Source organism: Crocuta crocuta, unplaced genomic scaffold (genome assembly GCF_008692635.1).
Source record: "Crocuta crocuta isolate KB4526 unplaced genomic scaffold, BGI_CrCroc_1.0 scaffold548, whole genome shotgun sequence".
NCBI classification, from domain to species: Eukaryota; Metazoa; Chordata; class Mammalia; order Carnivora; family Hyaenidae; genus Crocuta; species Crocuta crocuta.
The window spans coordinates 2208795-2228302 of NW_027528725.1; the positions used below are offsets into that span (position 1 = coordinate 2208795).

The window sequence follows — 19508 nt, forward strand, 5'->3', positions numbered from 1 at the left end:
AGAGAATCCCAGGCAGGTTCTGCACTGCCAGTCCAGAGCTGGACTTGGGGTTCAAACCCACAAACGTGAGATCATGCCCTGAGCTGAAATCAAGAGTTGGACGCTCTATCAACTGGGCCACAGGCGCCCCTGAAATGACTTTTACTGAAAATTTATTCATTGTACCAATGAAAAACCAATGGTTTTTTTTTAAAGTTGCTAAAGACATTTGAGAGATTTTTTTTTTTTTTTTTTAAGTAAGCTCCACATCCAGCATGGAGCCCAGCTCAGGCTTGAACGCAAGACTCAGATCAAGACCTAAACTGAGATCAAGACTCAGACACTTGGGGCACCCGGGTATCTTGGTCAGTTAAGCCTCTGATCTTGATTTCAGCTCGGTCATGACTTCGGGGTTCCTGAGACCGAGCCCAGGGTCCAGCCCAGCATTCAGCTGCGCGCGGACAGCACAGGGGCCGCCAGGGATGCTCAAGCCCCCTCTCTGTCCTTCCCCTGCCTGAGTGCTCTCTCTCAAGATAAGCAAACAAAAAAAGATACTGAACTGACCGAGCCACCAGGCGCCCTGAGAGGTTATTAATGCAAAACTCAGGAAGTCAAAAAGGGAGGGAAGGCGCTACTCTAAAGAACTAAAACAGTTAATATGAACAAAAACTGAACACAAACTCCAAATAGAGTCTGAAATGGGATCAACATTGAGTTTAATCTCAGCAACAACATAAGCAAGTTTTCCTTCTATTTTCTTATACTGATTCTGTCATAACCAAAGCTAATAAACAAGGGTACCCTGGTTGACTGGGATAAACCTAAGGTTCAGCTTTCAAGTAAACCACGGAGCAGCACACGAGGGACTGTCAAGGCAGAACAGTCCTTTGAAACGGGACTGCGTCTCACCTTTCATTTGTAGAGTTCGTCGAGAGTAGCGTTTGCTGGGTCTTCTTTCAAAGGATGTTGATCTCCTTGCTTTATTGGTTTTTGTGGTCTGATACTCAGTTTTCCCACTAAAATAAACGAGGCACATTAACAAGAATAAGAGAATTTGAGGACTCCGGTAATCAGACACAGATGAGAAAAAGTCTATATTAAGGCTGACCTTAAAAGAACCACTCTGATCTTCATCCCAAAGGAACTACTACTAAGAGGCTTGACGTCTGTCTTTAGCACATCATTTTTCTACTCTTCTGGCTTGTGTGAAACAGGCAACTTGTAAATTATATTGTCTTTTCCTTCGGTATACTGCATCTACCCAAGCGCATGCTGAGTAAGAGTGGAGCATCCGCCCTCCGATGCAACTCCTCTCCCCTCCTCTCTCACTCACCTCACGCAAAGGGTGCAATTAACTCAAGGCTTCCTATTATTGAATTGTGATACATTTTTCAGAAGAATTTTCCAGAAATATTTAAAACTATTTTCCCGCTCTCTTTGATTTCCACTTAAATTGTTAAGAAAATGCCTCCTCACTTTTACTATAGGTACAGGAGAGCTCTACTTACATCAATCCCACCCATGTGATCACCTTACCACACACTGACAGTACCCATTGCCTCTTTAATCACAGTGCCGCTTATGGCACACTGAAAACTCGTAATAACCTGTTCCCAGGTCAACCAAAACATTTCTAATTTATGACCAACACACAGGAGTCTCTAAAAATGACTTCCGTTTTATAAAGGACCAGAAATCTTACCCAGATGCCTTTTCCACTCGGTGCACAATACCCTTTCTCTATTCAGCTAATGGATGGAGACTCCTTACAACTCTTATTATATGAATTTAAGTGGAGGATTAATTAATATAAAATGTAAATGTCAAGAGGGATACAGAATCCATTATACCATTATAATGTTTTCGTGTCTACTCAGAAAATTACAATGGCGCTGTCAGCTTGGAGCCTGCTTGGGATTCTGTCTCCCCCTCTCTCTGCAGCTCTCAAAATAAATAAAAATAAACTTTAAAAGAAAAAAGGAAATTACAACCAATAACAATTTCACTTTGTCTTTTATTCCAGCCAGTGGAAAACACCACAAAACACTTTGTTTCTCTATGCCTTGGTTTCTACATCTGCAAAATGAGAGGTTGGCCTAAACTGTTTGCTTTATGAAAGAATGAAAGATAGGGCAAGCAGATATTGACATCCACCTGTATCTAAACCGTGATCCTAGTCGAATAAATCCTGATCGATGAGAACTCTTTTGGACTGGGCCTCGGAGGCGAAAGAAGGCATGGTGTTCCACGGCACATTTCCATAAATGTTTGCATGCCTTCGGATGATCCAACCTGAAGATAAATGTATGCTCCTGCTCTTTGCCCTGGAGAAAAAAAAAAGGATATAAAGAGAGGTAATTATTAGGTCAAACAGTCCTGTCCTTTGTTACTCAGCTATAACGACAACCACGACAATACCAAGAACAGAATAATAAAGCAGCTAGTTTGCCCTCTGAAACTAAAACATTCTCTACAGCTACCTATAAAAAAGGCCGTTGAAATCAAGCTGTCCACTTTCACAGCCAATATAAAATTACTCCTAAGAGGGTCCTCTCTACTTACGTGACCTCAATTCTTAGAGAAACATAAAGTGAAGCTTTATTTGCCATACTCTGGGATAAATACAGAATTACAATGTAAATGATCATACAAGATCTGGCAATATATATCAACAGACTTAAAAAGGTGCACATTCCTCAGGGCACCTGGGTGGCCCAGTCAGTTAAGCATCCGATTTCAGTTCAGGTCATGATCTCACAGTGTGTGGGTTCGAGCCCCGCATCAGGCTCTGTGCGGGGAGCTCTGGAGCCTGCTTTGGATTCTGGAGCCTGCTTCAGATTCTGTGTCTCCCTCTCTCTCTGCCTTCCCCCACATAGGCTCTGTCTCTCTCAAATAAATAAAAATACTGAAACAAACAAACAAACATGGTGTTCATTCTTTGTCACAGTAACCACAGTCCCGGAAATCTAATTGTAATAATTAACATTCATAGGCAGTTTTTAAGGATTTCACATGGATTAATTCAATGAGTAGATATTATCATTAGCTCCATTTCATCGATAAGGAACTGAAGCTTAAGAAATAAAGCCCAAGGGCACCAAGAGGAAATCAGAAACTGAACCTATTTGTGCTCCAGGACCTGTTTATAACAATTAAGCTTCGCCATCTCTTTAGGAAGAAAAATTTTCTTAACACCAAAATGCATATCCAAAGATTTTCTTCACAATCTCATTCATAATAGTAAATATTGTAATAAAACCCTAAAGTCCAAAAAAATTATCAAGTAAATAATAACATCTTTAAAAAAGATACAAAAAGATAAATGAATAAAAGATGAATTCACAACTGTTTATTCATATTACAAAATACAATATATAGGTTAAAATGAATGAACTGATATCTACACGGCTACACCTGTTTAGGTAATCTAAGGAAACTGCCAAAAATATATATATCTATGATTTATGTAAATATTTAAAACAATCCCACCATGTATTATGATGTATTTGTATTTGGAAAAAGGAAGTAGGAGACTGACACCCTCCAAGAATGATGGGCAGCTAGAGGATTATACCTCATTGTACTGAAGACACAGTTATGCTTTAAGTGTATTTATTTAAGAGAGAGCACGAATGGGGGAGGGTCAGAGGGAGAGTGAGAGCAGGGCAGGGGCAGAGAGAGAGGGAAAGAACCCCGACACAGGGCTCAAACTCACCAACTGTGAGATCATGACCTGAGCCGAAACCAAAAGTTGGATGCTTAACCGAATGAGCCCCACCCCCGGTGCCCCTGAATACACTGATATGAATTTGCCTATGTCTAAGAGACAATTCTGAAGCAACTATGCTAAAAACGTTAATCCAGAGGAGTAAAATGGATAGCAAGTTTATGGTTTTTTGTAGTTTGCAGTACACTTTGAATATTTTATGAACTACACTATATAATATTTTAAAATGACAAAATAAACTCTATGAAGATATTTCCTGACCTTGATACAGGCAAAAATTCTTAACTTTTAAGACATAGAAAGTACTGACCACAAAGGAAAATAGTTATAAACTCTACTGCATTAAAATTGAAATACACTATCCAAAACTTACTATTAAGGGAGTCAAAAGGCAAGCCAAGGGGGAGGATACTTACAACACACAGATCTGCAAAGAACTGATGCCCACAACACATAAAGAACTTCAGTGAGGAAAAAGAGCACACGACCCAAGAGAAAAATGAGCAAGAGTTGAACAGGCAATTCATAAAAGACAAGACCCAAATATTCAATAAGTACATAACTAAGTGCTAAACAAACAGTGATGAGGGGAAGGCAAACCAAAAGCATAAAACCATTTTATCAACAGAATGGCTACAAGGAAAAAGAGAATACCAAACATTAGCCATGAAAGAACCAGTGGAACTCACTCACATTGTAGGGGGAAATACAAACTTGTATAAACACTTCTGACAACAGCTCTGCAGTACCCACTAAAAGCAAACACACGCATATCCTCGTCTTCAGAGCATCACTCTGAGCAGCGAAAACGAAAACAACTCAGCCGTCCATCAACAACAGGATGGATAAATAAGTGCAGTCTAACCCTCAGAGGGAATACTGAGTAACAGTATAAGTGAGCCAACTACAGCAACCGGCTGCAAGAGGGGGAAGGCTCACAAATATAATATTTAAAATAAAGAAGTAGACACAGAGGGAACAGTCAGGTTTCGTTTGGATAAAGCATAAGATATAAACAAAGCCCAGTGTCTGGTGGTAACGTGAGGACAGGAGGACATGCCTGGAGGACTCTAGGTGGTGGGAGACACAGGAGTGTATAGTTCTATTTCTCCAACTGGGTGCTGGCCATATAGGTGTTTGTGAAAATCCAACATGCTTCCCACTTGTTACTACACTTATCTGAATGTATGCTAGATTTCAGTGAAATTTACCAATGAAAAATACACACAGAAAAACCACGGAGAAACACATAACCTCAAAGTAGTAAAAACCCTCTCCTAGGTCATGAAAGATTGATAACTTTGCCGATTTAAAATTTTTTAAGGTATGTAGCAAAAATCACAATAAATAACATTAGAAGACAAACAACTATTAGATACAAGATTTATAATTTCTATGATGAAAGGCAAAACAAACCAGTAAGAAAAAAAGGCCCAATGACAAAATGGGCAAAGGAGACGACAAGAGCTCTGAGAAAAGGAAATATAAATAACAAGACGAAAAATGTTCAGCATCACTCATAGCAACAGAAATAAAAATTAAACCTACAACGAAATTCCACTGTTTACCTTTCAGATAAAAATGTGACAACTCCCTCTGAAGAAACAGGTTTGATCCCTGATAGGACCTCTGTTACCCAGGACAAGTGCACGTAACCATTTGAACCAGCAAGTCCACCTCCAGGAAATTATCCTACAGATATTTGCCAATGTACAAATTCATACATATACGCTGAATAATGTACACTGTATACTGAAAAACTTAGGGTACATCCACACAGAATCAATATGCAGTTTAGTTTGCTTTTTAATATAATAACCAAGAAGCATTCTACATACTCAGATGGAAAAGATTCCAAAGTTATAAAGTTTAAAAAGGATTAGTACAGAACAGTCTAAAAGCATGGTAACTTCTGTATAAAAAAGAATTGATATACACGTATGTGTGTATGTAAAATCCTTCACAAAGTTATCCAAGAAGGTAATAACTATGTAAGATTAAATCTAAAATGCCATCTAAGATGCACGATTATTTTATGGCCCAAATGAGAACAAGTGTCACCAATTAAATTATGACCATATTTCCCATCACATAGAATTGTATTTTATTCTTTCTGAAGAACTGCCTTTAGATTTAGATACAAATATCATTTAATCACATATGTGCTTACATAAAAAGGAAAATCTTTGTAAAATAAGTTGTTTTTACATTGAAATCTGCACCTTCTGAGTCTTACTAATCCATTTGTTGACAATATAATGATCATCCTCTGTGCCATCAGATTTCCTTTTTTTTAATATTTTTTTAATGTGTGTTTATTTTTGAGAAAGAGAGAGAGACTGAGACAGACAGAGTGCGAGTTGGGGAGGGGCAGAGAAAGAGAGGGAGACACAGAATCTGAAGGAGGTTCCAGACTCTCAGTTGTCAGCACAGAGCCTGATGCAGGGCGTGAACTCACAAACCATGGGGTCATGACCTGAGTTGAAGTCAGACACTTAACTAACTGAGCAACCCAGGTCCCCCAATAGATTTTTTTTAATGTTTATTTATTTTTGAGAGAGAGAGACAGAGCATGAGCAGGGGAAGGGCAGAGAGAGAGGGAGACACAGAATCCGAAGCAGGCTCCAGACTCCGAGCTGTCAGTACAGAGCCCGACACAGGGCTCAAACTCATGAGCTGTGAGATCAGGACCTGAGCCAAAGTCGGATATTTAACTAACTGAGCCACCCAGGTGTCCCCTCGATAGATTTCTTTTTGAAATGCTCTGTTGCTTCTATAATTTCCTTCTAAGCTGGGCAAAAGGGCAATCCTTTGCATGTATCTTAGTAATAAAACTTAGTAATACCACTGTTTCGACTAATTTTCAGAATCTTCTTTTAAGTTTTGCTAAGTAGTCCTTCTCACACATCATTGTGCATACAACTGTTCAACTTGCTTTTATCTATGTCCATGTATTACGTATGTATGTTTTTCAATTTATTTCTTTGTATGGAATCCAGTTGCTTTTTAAAATTTATTCCTAATTCTGTGAATTTTGACAAATGGCGTGGAGTCTAGCAACTACCACCAAAATCTGGTTATAGAAAAGTTCTCTCATGCCCCTAAATTCCCTTTGCTGTTTCCTTGTAGTCAAGCCTCCTCATTCTCCCTAATCCCAATCAATCAGTGATCTGTTCCATTATTAGAAGACTGTCCTCCCCAGATTGTCATATAAATGAAATCATACAAGTCATAATCTGAGTCTGGCTTCTTTCACTTGGCATAATGCATCTGAGATGCATGTTGTGTGTATCAATTGGGAACTAGAGTTAACCCGGGGCGGGGCGGCGGGGGGCGGAGTAATCCTTAACTGAGAAGACTCTATTAAAGAATATTAATTTAGAAGCCTTCATTAAAGAATAATAGGGGCTCCTGGGCAATTCAGTCAGTTAAGTGTCCAACTCTGGATTTCGGCTCAGGTCATGACCTCATGGTTGTGAGATCAAGCCCCGCGCTGGGCTCCGTGCTGGGCATCCAGCCTGCTTGGGATTCTCTCTCTGTCCCTCTCCCACTTGTGTGCACACATGCCCGTGCTCTTGCTCTTTCTCAAAAAAAAAAAAAAAAAAATTAGACTTGAGTTCCCACGTAACATAGTCATTGTTAAATAAATAATGCAATGCAATTCCTACCTGGTCATCATCTTCTACAACCACCAGGGTTAATTTATTCTTCTTAAAATCCAATCTGGTGATCTTGGGCCTATAACAATATCAGAACAAAAGCCAGATTTCAAACAAATGTCCTTGAAATTAAAAGGGAATTGTTATTGCCAGCATTATCAATCATCTACCTGCTGAACTGAAAATTGATTAAGAGGGTGTTCACCCTCTTAGCCTGTACTGCCCACCAACAAAGCCTCTGAAAAATATTTCGGAGAACAGAAAAAAACATTTCAAAAGCAGGATCTCGAATAACACTGATGCTGCACATGTATCAGACAGTAGAAATGTTAAGAAAAAAGAAAATGATGAAATCCACTTATACATTTCATAGGTTCCCAGCCATGATACAAGGCATTCTCCAGGACTGGTGCAGAGCTGCAGCACAGGAACTGGACACAGGAAAGACTGTAAGGGTTTTTTTTTTAAAAGCTTAAATGAAAACAAATTCTTGCTTCAGGCCTTCAACTTTATTTTCTATATCAGTTTTGGTTTGAAGAAGTACCTCTTTAATCTGAAAAAAAGAAAAGTTTTTTTAAACCTCGCTTTATGGCGCCCTTTCCAACTCTGTCTCCCACCTGGACCGAAATCCTCAACAACCTACCACAGGTGAACTCTGTACTTCTATGAACTGTGAACGTCAAAACAATGAAACTCTCATTCGCACTAAGCTTTAAATATAACTCAGACAAAATATAATTGTAGAGCATCATTTGTTTACAAGGATTGTACTGAACGAGTAAGTAGCTAAGTGTAACAGGCAGAGCAGGAGGGGAAGAACAAGCACTTAAGTGTCACAAAGACTTGCACAGTGCCTAGTAAGTGTCCCGTACTCCTGGAAGTGTTCTACATGCATCCACCCAACTGATTCTCACAACAACCACAGCAGCGGTAGAAAAGGTGCTTCCTTTAACCCTCTGCCCACAGCATTCTCGAGGCATGAAGTATGTGCCATCTGGCCACAGGGCAAGCTGGAAGTGTCAGAGAATTAACACTCAACGACTGGGTAAATAAATACCCCAGAGCCCCTTCACCTATCAGGAGACAATTAAGAAGGTGTTCCACTCGAGCATCTCAGAAAGTCCCCAGCATGGATACCTGGACTCAAAAATAAATGAAATCTATCCTCAACTTTGAAGGAAAATAATTTTCAAACCTGAAATTCTATTCTCAGCCCAATTACCAAGAAAGCATAAGAGAAGAATATACCATTTTAAGGCATTCGGGGATTCAAACAATTTATCTCCTATACCCTGCTTTTCTTAGGCAGTTACCTGAGGATACAGACCAGAAAAAAACAAAAGCAACGAGAGGAAAATAATGGGAAGAAGACACACAGGATCCTAGCGGAAAAAACTGATGAAAGCTGTAGAGTCGCCTTGAGAGCATACAATTCCAACTGGAACAGAAGAATCATTTAGCGCAAGCCTGGGGATCTGAAAGAGCGTAAGGAGAAGACAAAGGCAGGTAATTTAAAGCACTGCATGGGCTGTGAGAGACGGGGGAAGCCAAAAACGCCGGGAAAAACAAAAACCTGTACAGAAAGAAAATGTAATCCCATTTGTGGGTCCAAGCATTTCCAGACTGATCAGAAAGGAAGGATCAGGACCTATCTCTACTGTACAGCACACTCTACTGAAGGGTGTTTGGACCGGGTCACAGGAGAAGGAAGTCCTTGACAACAGGGGGCTGTCCAGAGCTGGCTGCACGAAGCCACCCCCAAAGAAGGGGAAGGCAGCAGGGAACTTGTAGGAGGAAGGGACTCAGACGGGGCATTGGGGGGTCTGCGCAGTGGCAGTTAGCAGCAAGTGGGAAGTCTCCAGGTCAGAGAGCTCTGAAGGGCAGTGGTGCTTTGTGCCTTGTACAGCTACAGGCTTTTGTCACATCTCTGATGAGCAGACGGCAGATATAGTTCATAGGAGGACGTGCAAAGCAGGAAGGCTCTAAATGATTAAAAATATACTTATTGGGCTATATTTACAGTAATTGGATATATAAGAATTTGAATTTGGTGCTGGTCGGCTTTGAGCTAACAACCCTGGCATGCTGTGAACACGTAAATGGCCTAAGGGCCCTTCGGCCAGTGTTTATAACACCAGTACAGTGTGAAGCTCTACACCACTTCTGATACACGGATAACAATATGAACCCTACTTCCTGAGTTTCTGCTTTTAGAACAGACCAGACAAGATGTGAAGAAGTCTATGATGGCTACGAAATCCAAGTAAAACCTATCTTCGATACTGAAATGCAAATATAATTTTAAACTTGGAGTCAAGCCGGGACCTAAGAAGAGAAGCACAGCTTAAAGGGAGGAGGAAATGTCTTCCTCTTACACACCAGGGAATCTGGGGTACTGTGGCTGCCTGTGGCACAAGAAGTCCTAAAAATAGTGCTGTAATAAGCACATGATGTGAGAATGTCCATGTGAACACTTAATACGTGTAGGAATAAAGAATATGTATCAAGAGATGTATACTGACGTAACTTGAAACTAATAGAAAAATGGATGGAAGAGTTTCAAACATTACCTCTGGGGGATGGGACAAGGACGGGGAAGGAGTCAGACAGGCGACAGGTGACTTTCATTCACAATTATCTCATCTCCAAACTCTGTTTTATGGATTAACTTGACAGAAATGTTTTTATTCATAAAAAATTAAAAAAAATAAATGAATGCATAAATAAATAAATAAATACAATAAGATTCTGTAATATTAACTCTGCTTACCAAAAAAATAAGCCAATTTTGGTCTCTCCTTCAAAAACAAGGACTCCCGTGGGGGTTAGTCCCAAGCTGTAGTCATTCCCATCTCTAGCCTGATTTAAGGAAAGCAAAATATGTTAACTTTATTGGCATAAGACAGATTTCACATTTTCACACAGCAGTTTAGTTTTATTTTCACACTGAATCATAGTTAACTATACACAAGCTAATATTAACATACAAAGTGTTTGCAACACATAGAAATACCCAAAATAACATTCTCGGGAAAACTCACGCAGACGTTTAGTTCACAGTTGACACCACAGTCTTGAGGCAGGTCATCACTGAAAACACACAGGAGCACTTCCACGACACAGAACGCACTCTGCAGATTCTGCCTGTAGCCTATTCACCACTTATCACACATTTTTAAAAAGACTGCATTTCTGGGGGTGCCTGGGTGGCTCAGTCGGTTGAACATCTCACTCCTGATTTTGGCTCAAGTCACGATCTCACGTTTTAGGAGATCATGCCTCACGTTCAGTTCTGCGCTGGCAGCATAGAGCCTGCTTGAGATTCTCTCTCCCTTGCTTGCTGCCCCACCCCTGCACGCACGTGCACTCACACACTAGCGCTCTCTAAATAAATAAACTTTAAAAAGACTGCCTTTCTGGGAAAATTTAGCTTTTCAAACTAGAGATAAGTTAAATCAATATACAAGCTTTATGGGTCGCCTGGGTGGCTTAGTCGGTTAAGCGTCCAACTTTCACTTAGGTCATGATCTCGCGGTTTGTGGGTTCGAGCCCCTCGTCGGGCTCTGTGCTGACTGCCAGCTCAGAGCCTGGAGCCTGTTTCAGAGTCTGTGATTCCCTCTCTCTCTGACCCTCCCCTGCTCACGCTCTCTCTCTCTCCTAGAAATAAATAAAACATTAAAAAAAATTAAAAAATAATATATACAAGCTTTATTACAGCTTACCAAAGTCTTCTCAAGCTATAAATTTTCAACTCTGCTTCCTGAATTATTTTAATTTTTACATAGCCTCCTCCACTTTATGTGAGCCAAGAGGATATGAATATGAAGGCAAATAATAAAAAGTGGTTTAAAAATCTAAAAAACACAGTAACACCTTAAAAGCACAGATACACATTTTTGGAGATTTTGGTTGTTTCCCTTCTTTCTTATACTGAAACTTTATGTGAGATTCTCATATTTAATCTCAACCTTTATAACACATCCAAAGTATCCAGGGCTATCCTATGCTACCTCCATGCCCTCCTTCATATTGAAAAATGTCATAGTTTCCTTGAATCTAGAAGGAATAAATGTCATAGTTACCTTGAATCTACAAGGAATAAACTTTCAAAAATCATCACAACACAGTTCTTACCTTGACCACATGCATATCAACCCCATACATTTCTAACCATTTGGCTTTATTCAGGTAATTGGTTTCAGCTTGTGCTGGTGTTTGACCTCTGAAATTTAAAAAATAACAACTTTGAATAATAATAAATGTAAATTCTATACCAAGGACAGAAACAGAAGAAAACAAGTACAAAATCATTGCGGTGACGTTAAGGAAAAGTGTGATCACTAGCCAAGTACCTGTATTCCTTCCATTTCTCAAAAATAGCCAGCTCCATCTCTTCAGTCTGAATAGGCACAAACCGGAACTCGGACACAAGCTCAGGACTATGCTCAGCAAGATCATAGTCACCAAGTTCAGCTACAAACATAAGTTCCAGAAAGTTTTATTTTGTTAGTTAAATTCATTTCCTGCTGAATATTCCTTCAGAATTCATTTTATTAATAAAAACTGCTAAGGGGCGCCTGGGGGACTCAGTCAGCTAAGCGTCCAACTTCAGCTCAGGTCAAAATCTTGTGGTTCATAAATTCAAGCCCTGCTTTGGGCTCTGTGCTGACAGTTCAGAGCCTGGTGCCTGCTTTGGATTCTGTGCCTCCCTCTCTCTCTCTTAAAAATGAATAAACATTAAGAAAATTTTTTTACAAAACTGCTAAGATTAGAAAGGTTCTTTCTTAAACTATAGTAATTCATAATACCCAAATCATTCCCAAAAATAAATCTAGCTTGGACTTACAACATGTCAACATCTATACACACAATCATGTACTGGTGGTTGGTGGCATAATTTCAAATATATGTGCTTCTGTTCATTTATTTCCTATCTTATAACACTTAGCTTTTGAAAACTTCTTTCTAGATTCCCTTAGAGAAATACCTTTTGGCCTTATAATGAATGAACAAAACTATTTAGCAACCTTTAAAAAGCCATTTAGCCAACATCTGTTAAGAATCCAATATGCAGCAAAGTGCCTGGGTGGTTCAGTCAGTTAGGCATCCGACTTTGGCTCAGGTCATGATCTCATGGTTCATGGGTTTGAGCCCCACGTCGGGCTCTGTGCTGACAGCTCGGAGCCTGGAGCCTGCTTCGGATACTGTGTCTCTCTCTCTCTGCCCCTCCCCAGCCTGTGCTCTGTCTCTGTCTCTCTCTCTCTCAAAAATAATTTTTTTTCAAAAAGGATCTAACGTGCAGAGAACACATCATACACCGCTACAAGATGCAGTCTCTGTCCTCCTGGAATTGTAAATAGTTAATCCTAAAAAAATTAGTAAAAAAATATCTGGGGAAGGGAGGCAGTCAGAAAACACTTGGGCAGGGCACAAATAGTTATGTGCCCATCTGTGGTTATCTCTGAACTGTGGGGTTTGGAGAAGAAAAGAAAAATGATTCTAATATTTTCTATACTTTAGACATTTTTCCTTTTAAAGAACATTTTAGTCACATTTAAAAATTAAAATAGTTCTGTTTTTATTAAAAAATCCAGCTGTGTAGAGAAAAAAAAAATCCACAGATCCTGAGATAATAACAAACATGGTAAGAACTCATTATTTACTGACTACGGAGTCTACACACTTGACATATTACAGATATACTGTCATCCATTTTCTCAACAACCTTGGAAAATAGTTATTATCATGCCCAATTTGTTGCTGAAGAGATTACTCTTTTGTCTGGATCATAATGGGTTTTTTGTTTGTCTGTTTTATTTTAGTTTTTTTGGATCATGTTTTTAGAAGCACTAAACTAAATCTGCTACATAATATTAATCAGGGCATATATTAAAATGGCAAGGAGAAACTGAGTTGAAAGTATGAGAAAAAGCTAATAATGAAAATTATTCTGATAAAAGAGAAAATCATAAATGAAAAACAAAGAGCTCATTCCAGGAAGATGGAATAGTACTTCAGCAAATTTATTCTTAAGGACTTTAAGACTTTGGATTTAGCAAAATATTGGACACGGGACCCAGAGATGCACAAGACGTGACATGAAGTGTGGAGTAATCACGGTGCTGTGGATGAAAGAGAAAGTAGGGAAGAGCTTTTACTTAGGAAAAAATGTGATAAGTAGAGTTAAGAGATCACAAAATAGAGCCACAACACATAAATCAAACAATAAGCAGTTAGGGGCACCTGGGGGACTTAGTTGGTTAAAAGTCTGACTTCAGCTCCATGGGTTCGAGCCCCGCATTGGGCTCTGTGCTGGCAGCTCAGAGCCTGGAGCCTGCTTTGGATTCTGTGTCTCCCTTTCTCTCTGTTCCTCCCCTGCATGTTCTCTCTCTCTCAAAAATAAACAAACATTAAAAAATAATAATAAAATAAATAAACATTAAAAAAATAAGTAGTTAGCACTACTTTGAACAGCATTTCATTAAATACACAAAAATGTATAAAGTCATTTTCGAGAAGGACATATCTTGGCTGTCATGAAACGTACACAATGAGACACAGAAAGAACATGAAAAGACAGCTTTTCATTAGATGAAAGTTTAGAATCATCAACCTCACATGGGAATTTATGACATATAAAATGTGTGCTTTCAAGGAAAGACCCATGCAGTTATACATTTTGGACTATTACGGTGGGAGAGGCATGGCATTTCCAAGCTACTAGCTGTCAGACATTCTGCAGATGAGAAAACAAATCTTAATTTGTAGACAGACTAGCACGGGGGGTGGAGGCAGGTTGTGCTGGTAATGAATTTCTGAAGCACAGAAAATTCCTGCAGTCACCAATCCCTCTAGCAATAGGAAAATCACCTCCTTAAATTGTAGAAGCACAAAATAGCAAAAATACTGGGTTTACCATAAAAACATAAAAATTTGGTCTTATTATTATCCACACAATTGCAAATAAAGACTACCAATCCTAGAGGGATTAGGGATAAATACATAGTCACCAAAAAAAGTATAAATGCCTTGATAACCATATAATTTTATTTTTATTCTAGTATATAGAGATACTCCAACAGAATAGTTGCCATTTTGTGAATGAGGACCAAAATTACAGTTTTCTTAAAATGTCTATTTTTCAGAAAAAAATACCTCAACTTAACAGTATTTCATCAGTATAACAAGGTACAAAATTGTAAGTTTTTTCATTAACTTCATTTATTGGAAAATACTTTCTTCACTGTTAAAATAACCATCAGGGACTTTTAAATATGCTCTAAGTATTTCTTTCATGGATTCATTTTTAAGAATAAAACTAAAGAGGGGCGCCTGGATGGCTCAGGCAGTTACGCATTTGACTCTTGGTTTCAGCTCAGGTCATGGTCTCCCACTTCTTGACACCGAGCCGGGCTGTGCACGGACAGCGAGGAGCTGAGTTTCTCTTTTTCTCTCTCTCTTTGCTCCTCCCCCGCTCACACTCATGTTCTCTCTCCCTCAAAATAAATAAATAAAACTTAAAGAATAAAACTAAAGAAAGCAAAAATAAAACTGCAAAAATCTGCTATGTTCCTGCATTCTTTTCAAATAAAAAAAAAAATAGCTGAAGGTCCCCTTATACTATTTACTGAATTGTCAGGTTGACAGTGATTCTGTCTGAAAAGAAGTTACAGACAGAGGGAGCAAATGAAGTGAAAGGGAAGAAAAAGGAGGCGACATTGTTCTTAAAAGAAGGAAAGTAACAGGGTTGGATATTGATACAAGTTAACAGCGGTGTTACATTTCTTACCCATCACTTTGAATCTTTTGAAATTCTTAACTAAAAACATACAAAAACGAATTATGCTTTATTCTTATCAGTTGGCGTAAGAATTGCTTACCTTGCAGATTATAAGCGGCCAACTGCACTGCCGTATCAAAGGGACACTCTAATCTGCGACCAAAACCCAAATTTGTTAGACAAGTCAACTTTGCAAGGTTTATTTTAAGATAAATGGAAATAAAACCTACTTTATGCTGACCATTTCTTTTTTCATAATTAATTATGAACTTCTTTTTCAACTACTTAATAAAATGGGGTTTACCTTAAATAACCAATACTCACTTTCCACTGAGAATATCTTGTTTTAACTGAAGAACAAATAAATACCTAAGAGAAAGAAAAGGCACAAATTTAGCTAAACAGAGGAATCTACTATGAAAAATAATCCTACCCTTCTTATGTGAGACGAAACATTCTTAATTACAGAATTTGACCTGCAATAGAATCTATTAAAAAAAAAAAAAAAAAGAAAGAAAAAAAAAATGGGGGGCAATAAGCCATCCGGAGGATGGTAGCATCTGCAGAAGGTAACTGAGTACAGTACAGCCACCTTAAGATTAAAGGTTTTAAGCAAATTAATGAGAATGAGTTCTGTGACCTAATTTTACATTATTCTCACAACACAAACCACCTCCCATGTGAAAGGACACAGGGAAATATGTAACTATGGAGAATAGCTATAATCTCACTGGTAGAGGGTTCAAGAGAAAACCCTCTAAAGGGACTCAGCGACTCAATTTTTACTTAATAAATAGTGTGTGTGAATGAATCACACATTTACCATGTATAATCAGTGAATAAGTATGAAGCAGGCAAGACAAAATGGAAATAATTGTGTATAACCTACTTAAAGTTTGTTTAAAACTATTCCAACCAAATCAGGATTTAATATTTTTCATCAGTCAGTGGCATTTCAATAGGTAAAGAATGTTAGAAGCCAACATGAATAAACTCCCTGTGGCCAAAGAGAGATCATTCTGAACACCAACAAACATAACATCAATAAATATAATGTGGCAACGTTTTCAAACACATCAGTCTTGTTTAAAACCCATTTTGAGGGGCACCTGAGTGGCTGAGTCAGCCGAGCATCCGACTTCAGCTCTGGTCATGAGTTTATGAGTTCAAGATCTGCATCGGGCTCACTGCTGTCAGCATGGATCCTCTGTCCCTTTCTCTCTGCCCCTCCCCTGCCCGCACTCACTCTCAGAAATAAATAAACAGAAGTAAATAAGTAAATAAAACCCATGCATTGATGAAACTTTAAAAAAGGAATCTATAGTTATCTTTAGAGAATGCCGGGGAAATCAACCCTTTACTGTGAAAACTGATCAAGGGGAAAAATTCGACACTTGAAAGCACTGTCCCCAGGGGTGCCTGGATGGCTCAGTCGGTTAAGCGTCCGACTTCAGCTCCAGTCATGATCTCACGGTTCGTGGGTTCGAGCCCCACATCGGGCTCTGTGCTGACAGCTTAGAGCCTGAAGCCTGTTTCAGATTCTGTGTCTCCATCTCTCTGACCCTCCCCTGCTCACGCTGTCTCCCTCTCTCTCTCTCTCAGAAATAAATAAAACATTTTAAAAACATAATAAAAGTTAAAAATAAATAAAACATTGTCCCCAAATGAAATCCTATTGTCTGAGGTCTTGCTACCAGGGACAAGAGATCCACTTCCTGAGTGGTTTATGAACTGGAAAGAATTAGAAAGACAATCTGCCATCACCTGTCGCTAGCTGACCACAGCTACTTCACCCCTGCACAACTGTCAAGAGGAATCTTACCGGGTTAACTCTTCACGAAGATTATTTGGTTCTGAGGAATAAAATTTAACTCGAAGATGCAGACAATAGGGTGAACCAACTGTATTAAGACAAACAAACAAACAAACCCTTTAATTTTTTAATGTAACTATTCCAACTGTAAGAATTTTCCAGTCAGTAAATTTGTCAAAAATAATCTACTTGAAGTCGGGAGAGAAGGTAACGGGTTTTGTGGTAATGTTTCACCCACCGACACAGCAGATGGCTTAATTAAAGCCTTTAAGAAGGTTTTAAGCACACCTAACACAAAAACATCAACCAGTAGATTTTTTTTTTGAAATATACCAACAACCATACAGTAGCGTCACAATCAGCTGCCTTCCGCAAAACAGACAGCTCTAGATTAATTCTAACAGTTCAAGGCCAAATGCATCGAATGTTAAGTCTTGACTGTGCAATCTAACAGCCCTAAAAACCTGCCACACTGTACTTCTTAAAAGGACTGAGGGAGGCCTGGGTTATTAACAGCTCACGGCAACTTCCCCCGACACTTTCCAATTCACTTCACCTACTCCACTAACTTCTAATTCTCAGCGGTCCCATTATTTCATAAGGACAAAAGCGAGTTGCTCTGTAAGCTCTCCTACTACAAAAGACAAACTGGATTAGGACTGAACACTGGTATTTTTCCCTATTACCAGGATAATACTGGCATTTTATGTCAATTGTTTCATTTCACTACTCTTAAATTTAAAAGTTACAGCTATGGAGTCTCAAAATATTTTACAGAGCAGGACAGATGCCAAGCAGGAGAAGTCCAACAATTACTATATAAAAGTTAAGCATCTCATGAGAACTCCATCTCTTTTGCAAGATGCAAGCCTTTCTCCAGGAAATAAACTATACAGCACCTGAATCTAGATTACTATTAACCCTCTATAACTTAGGGGTGGGTCGGTATATCAAATTGAAATTACCTTTAAAAAGCAGGGATGCTAAGAAATGCATCTGGAACATGACTGATTAGGAGTCAGAGCTTCTAATATACAATTACATCTAATTAAATTTACTTTTTGTTCACAATTTTTCAACACTTACTTTTTACTTGCTTTTTGATGCTCTTTGTACCATCTAACCAGTGCTGAAAATAAAATGCAAAAATCAGCTGTTAAGCAGATGACGGAACTCAACACTTTCATTCCTAAAAGTTAATTTTCATCATGTTTTTATTGATAACCAGAAGGAAATACGAAAAACAACAGTGAGGATGAAAACGGGGAGAGGATTATCTGCCCCAGCAGCTACAGTAAGCCTCTGACACAAGCGAAAAAGAAAGACCTAAAACCAGATTTACAACTTCTTAAGACATTTCCTCTCCTCTCTCACAGGAACAAGGATGATATTTTAAATTCTGCCCTTAGTCTCCCTGTTTCCCCCCCAAAATGACTGTTTCAAAATTGTTAAAATGAGGAGAAAAGTATCCTAGTACTCCGATGTCTGGTTCATTCTTGCAATAAAAACGTAAGATTTACTAACAGATCGTCACCAAGTGAGAGGAAGTAACAGTGTCACTTAAATTTTACAAAACAGATACTGCTTAGAAGTGCTACTCTTTGAAAGAGGCTGCACAATAAAATTAGATCTTTCTCATAACTAACCCCACCTATTAAATGAATTAGTCTCTTCTTTGCTCCTTTGCTTTACAAATAAAAACTCTTAACACCGTGACCAGCAGACTTCTGGTTTCAAAAGCAATCGCCTTTTGATTTCCATAACTTCCCCACTCCGAGATGCCCGTAACACAAACAGACTTAAGAAGCAATTCCACAGGCTTCCTCACGTAAACCATTCCGAGCTCACTTCTCACTATTAATCCCTTTACACCCCCACGTCCCGACAGTGACAGGATGCACTCATCCAACTAAGATATACAAGGCTGTGTTCTCTTCGACATGCTTACAATTCCGAGCACCCAAAAAAAGAAAGGAGAGCTCTTGTGCTAACTAGTTCACAGAGCTAAGGAATCCAGTTACAGAAATCCAGACGGGCAGAGTGGGTAAACAAGGCTGCATTGTTAACAGTCTTGTAACCGTTTGCTTTTCTTGCCAATTATTTGCCTAGCCTCTTCTCTGCAGTCTCCCCCAAGACCCAAGAGTGAAATGCACAGAGCTACCAGTGGGTGAGCGAAGTACCTCTGCACATTAAAGTAAGATGTTCAGTAAACATTTCAAAAGTCCTGTGCAATATTTTCTCTAGATTCCAAGCATGTAGGCTACCAGCCATCGCTCATCTTTTCTTCGAGATTTTATTTTTAAGTACTCTCTTAAGGACCCAAAGTGGTGCTCAAACTCACAACCTGGGGCCGATGTCAAGAGATGCATGCTCTACCGACTGAGCCAGCCAAGCACCCCAGCCACCTTCCATGTTTTCCTGAATCCAGTTGGATATCCTTTTAAGCATATTTCAAGGTGGCAACTGTTCAGTTCTATACATTCCTCCAACTGAATCCTAGGCCGGCCAGTAGACGGGACACAATTCAATCTTGTAGCAGAAAAGACTTCA

The 19508-nt window shown here is 39.0% G+C and overlaps 1 protein-coding gene across 2 annotated transcripts in view; it reads right to left on the reverse strand.

The window, feature by feature from the left end:
- The window catches only part of EPB41L5 (erythrocyte membrane protein band 4.1 like 5), a 128692-nt gene that overhangs the window by 81193 nt on the left and 27991 nt on the right, over positions 1 to 19508 (reverse strand). For both annotated transcript variants that reach the window (XM_077755299.1, XM_077755300.1), the window contains exons 4-13: positions 18045 to 18087; positions 16968 to 17046; positions 15470 to 15514; positions 15246 to 15298; positions 11718 to 11838; positions 11500 to 11587; positions 10136 to 10224; positions 7375 to 7444; positions 2134 to 2303; positions 889 to 995 (exon numbers count right to left, since the gene is read on the reverse strand). In XM_077755299.1, the coding sequence (XP_077611425.1) occupies positions 889 to 995; positions 2134 to 2303; positions 7375 to 7444; positions 10136 to 10224; positions 11500 to 11587; positions 11718 to 11838; positions 15246 to 15298; positions 15470 to 15514; positions 16968 to 17046; positions 18045 to 18087 (865 nt within the window). The remainder of the gene's footprint in view (positions 1 to 888; positions 996 to 2133; positions 2304 to 7374; positions 7445 to 10135; positions 10225 to 11499; positions 11588 to 11717; positions 11839 to 15245; positions 15299 to 15469; positions 15515 to 16967; positions 17047 to 18044; positions 18088 to 19508) is intronic.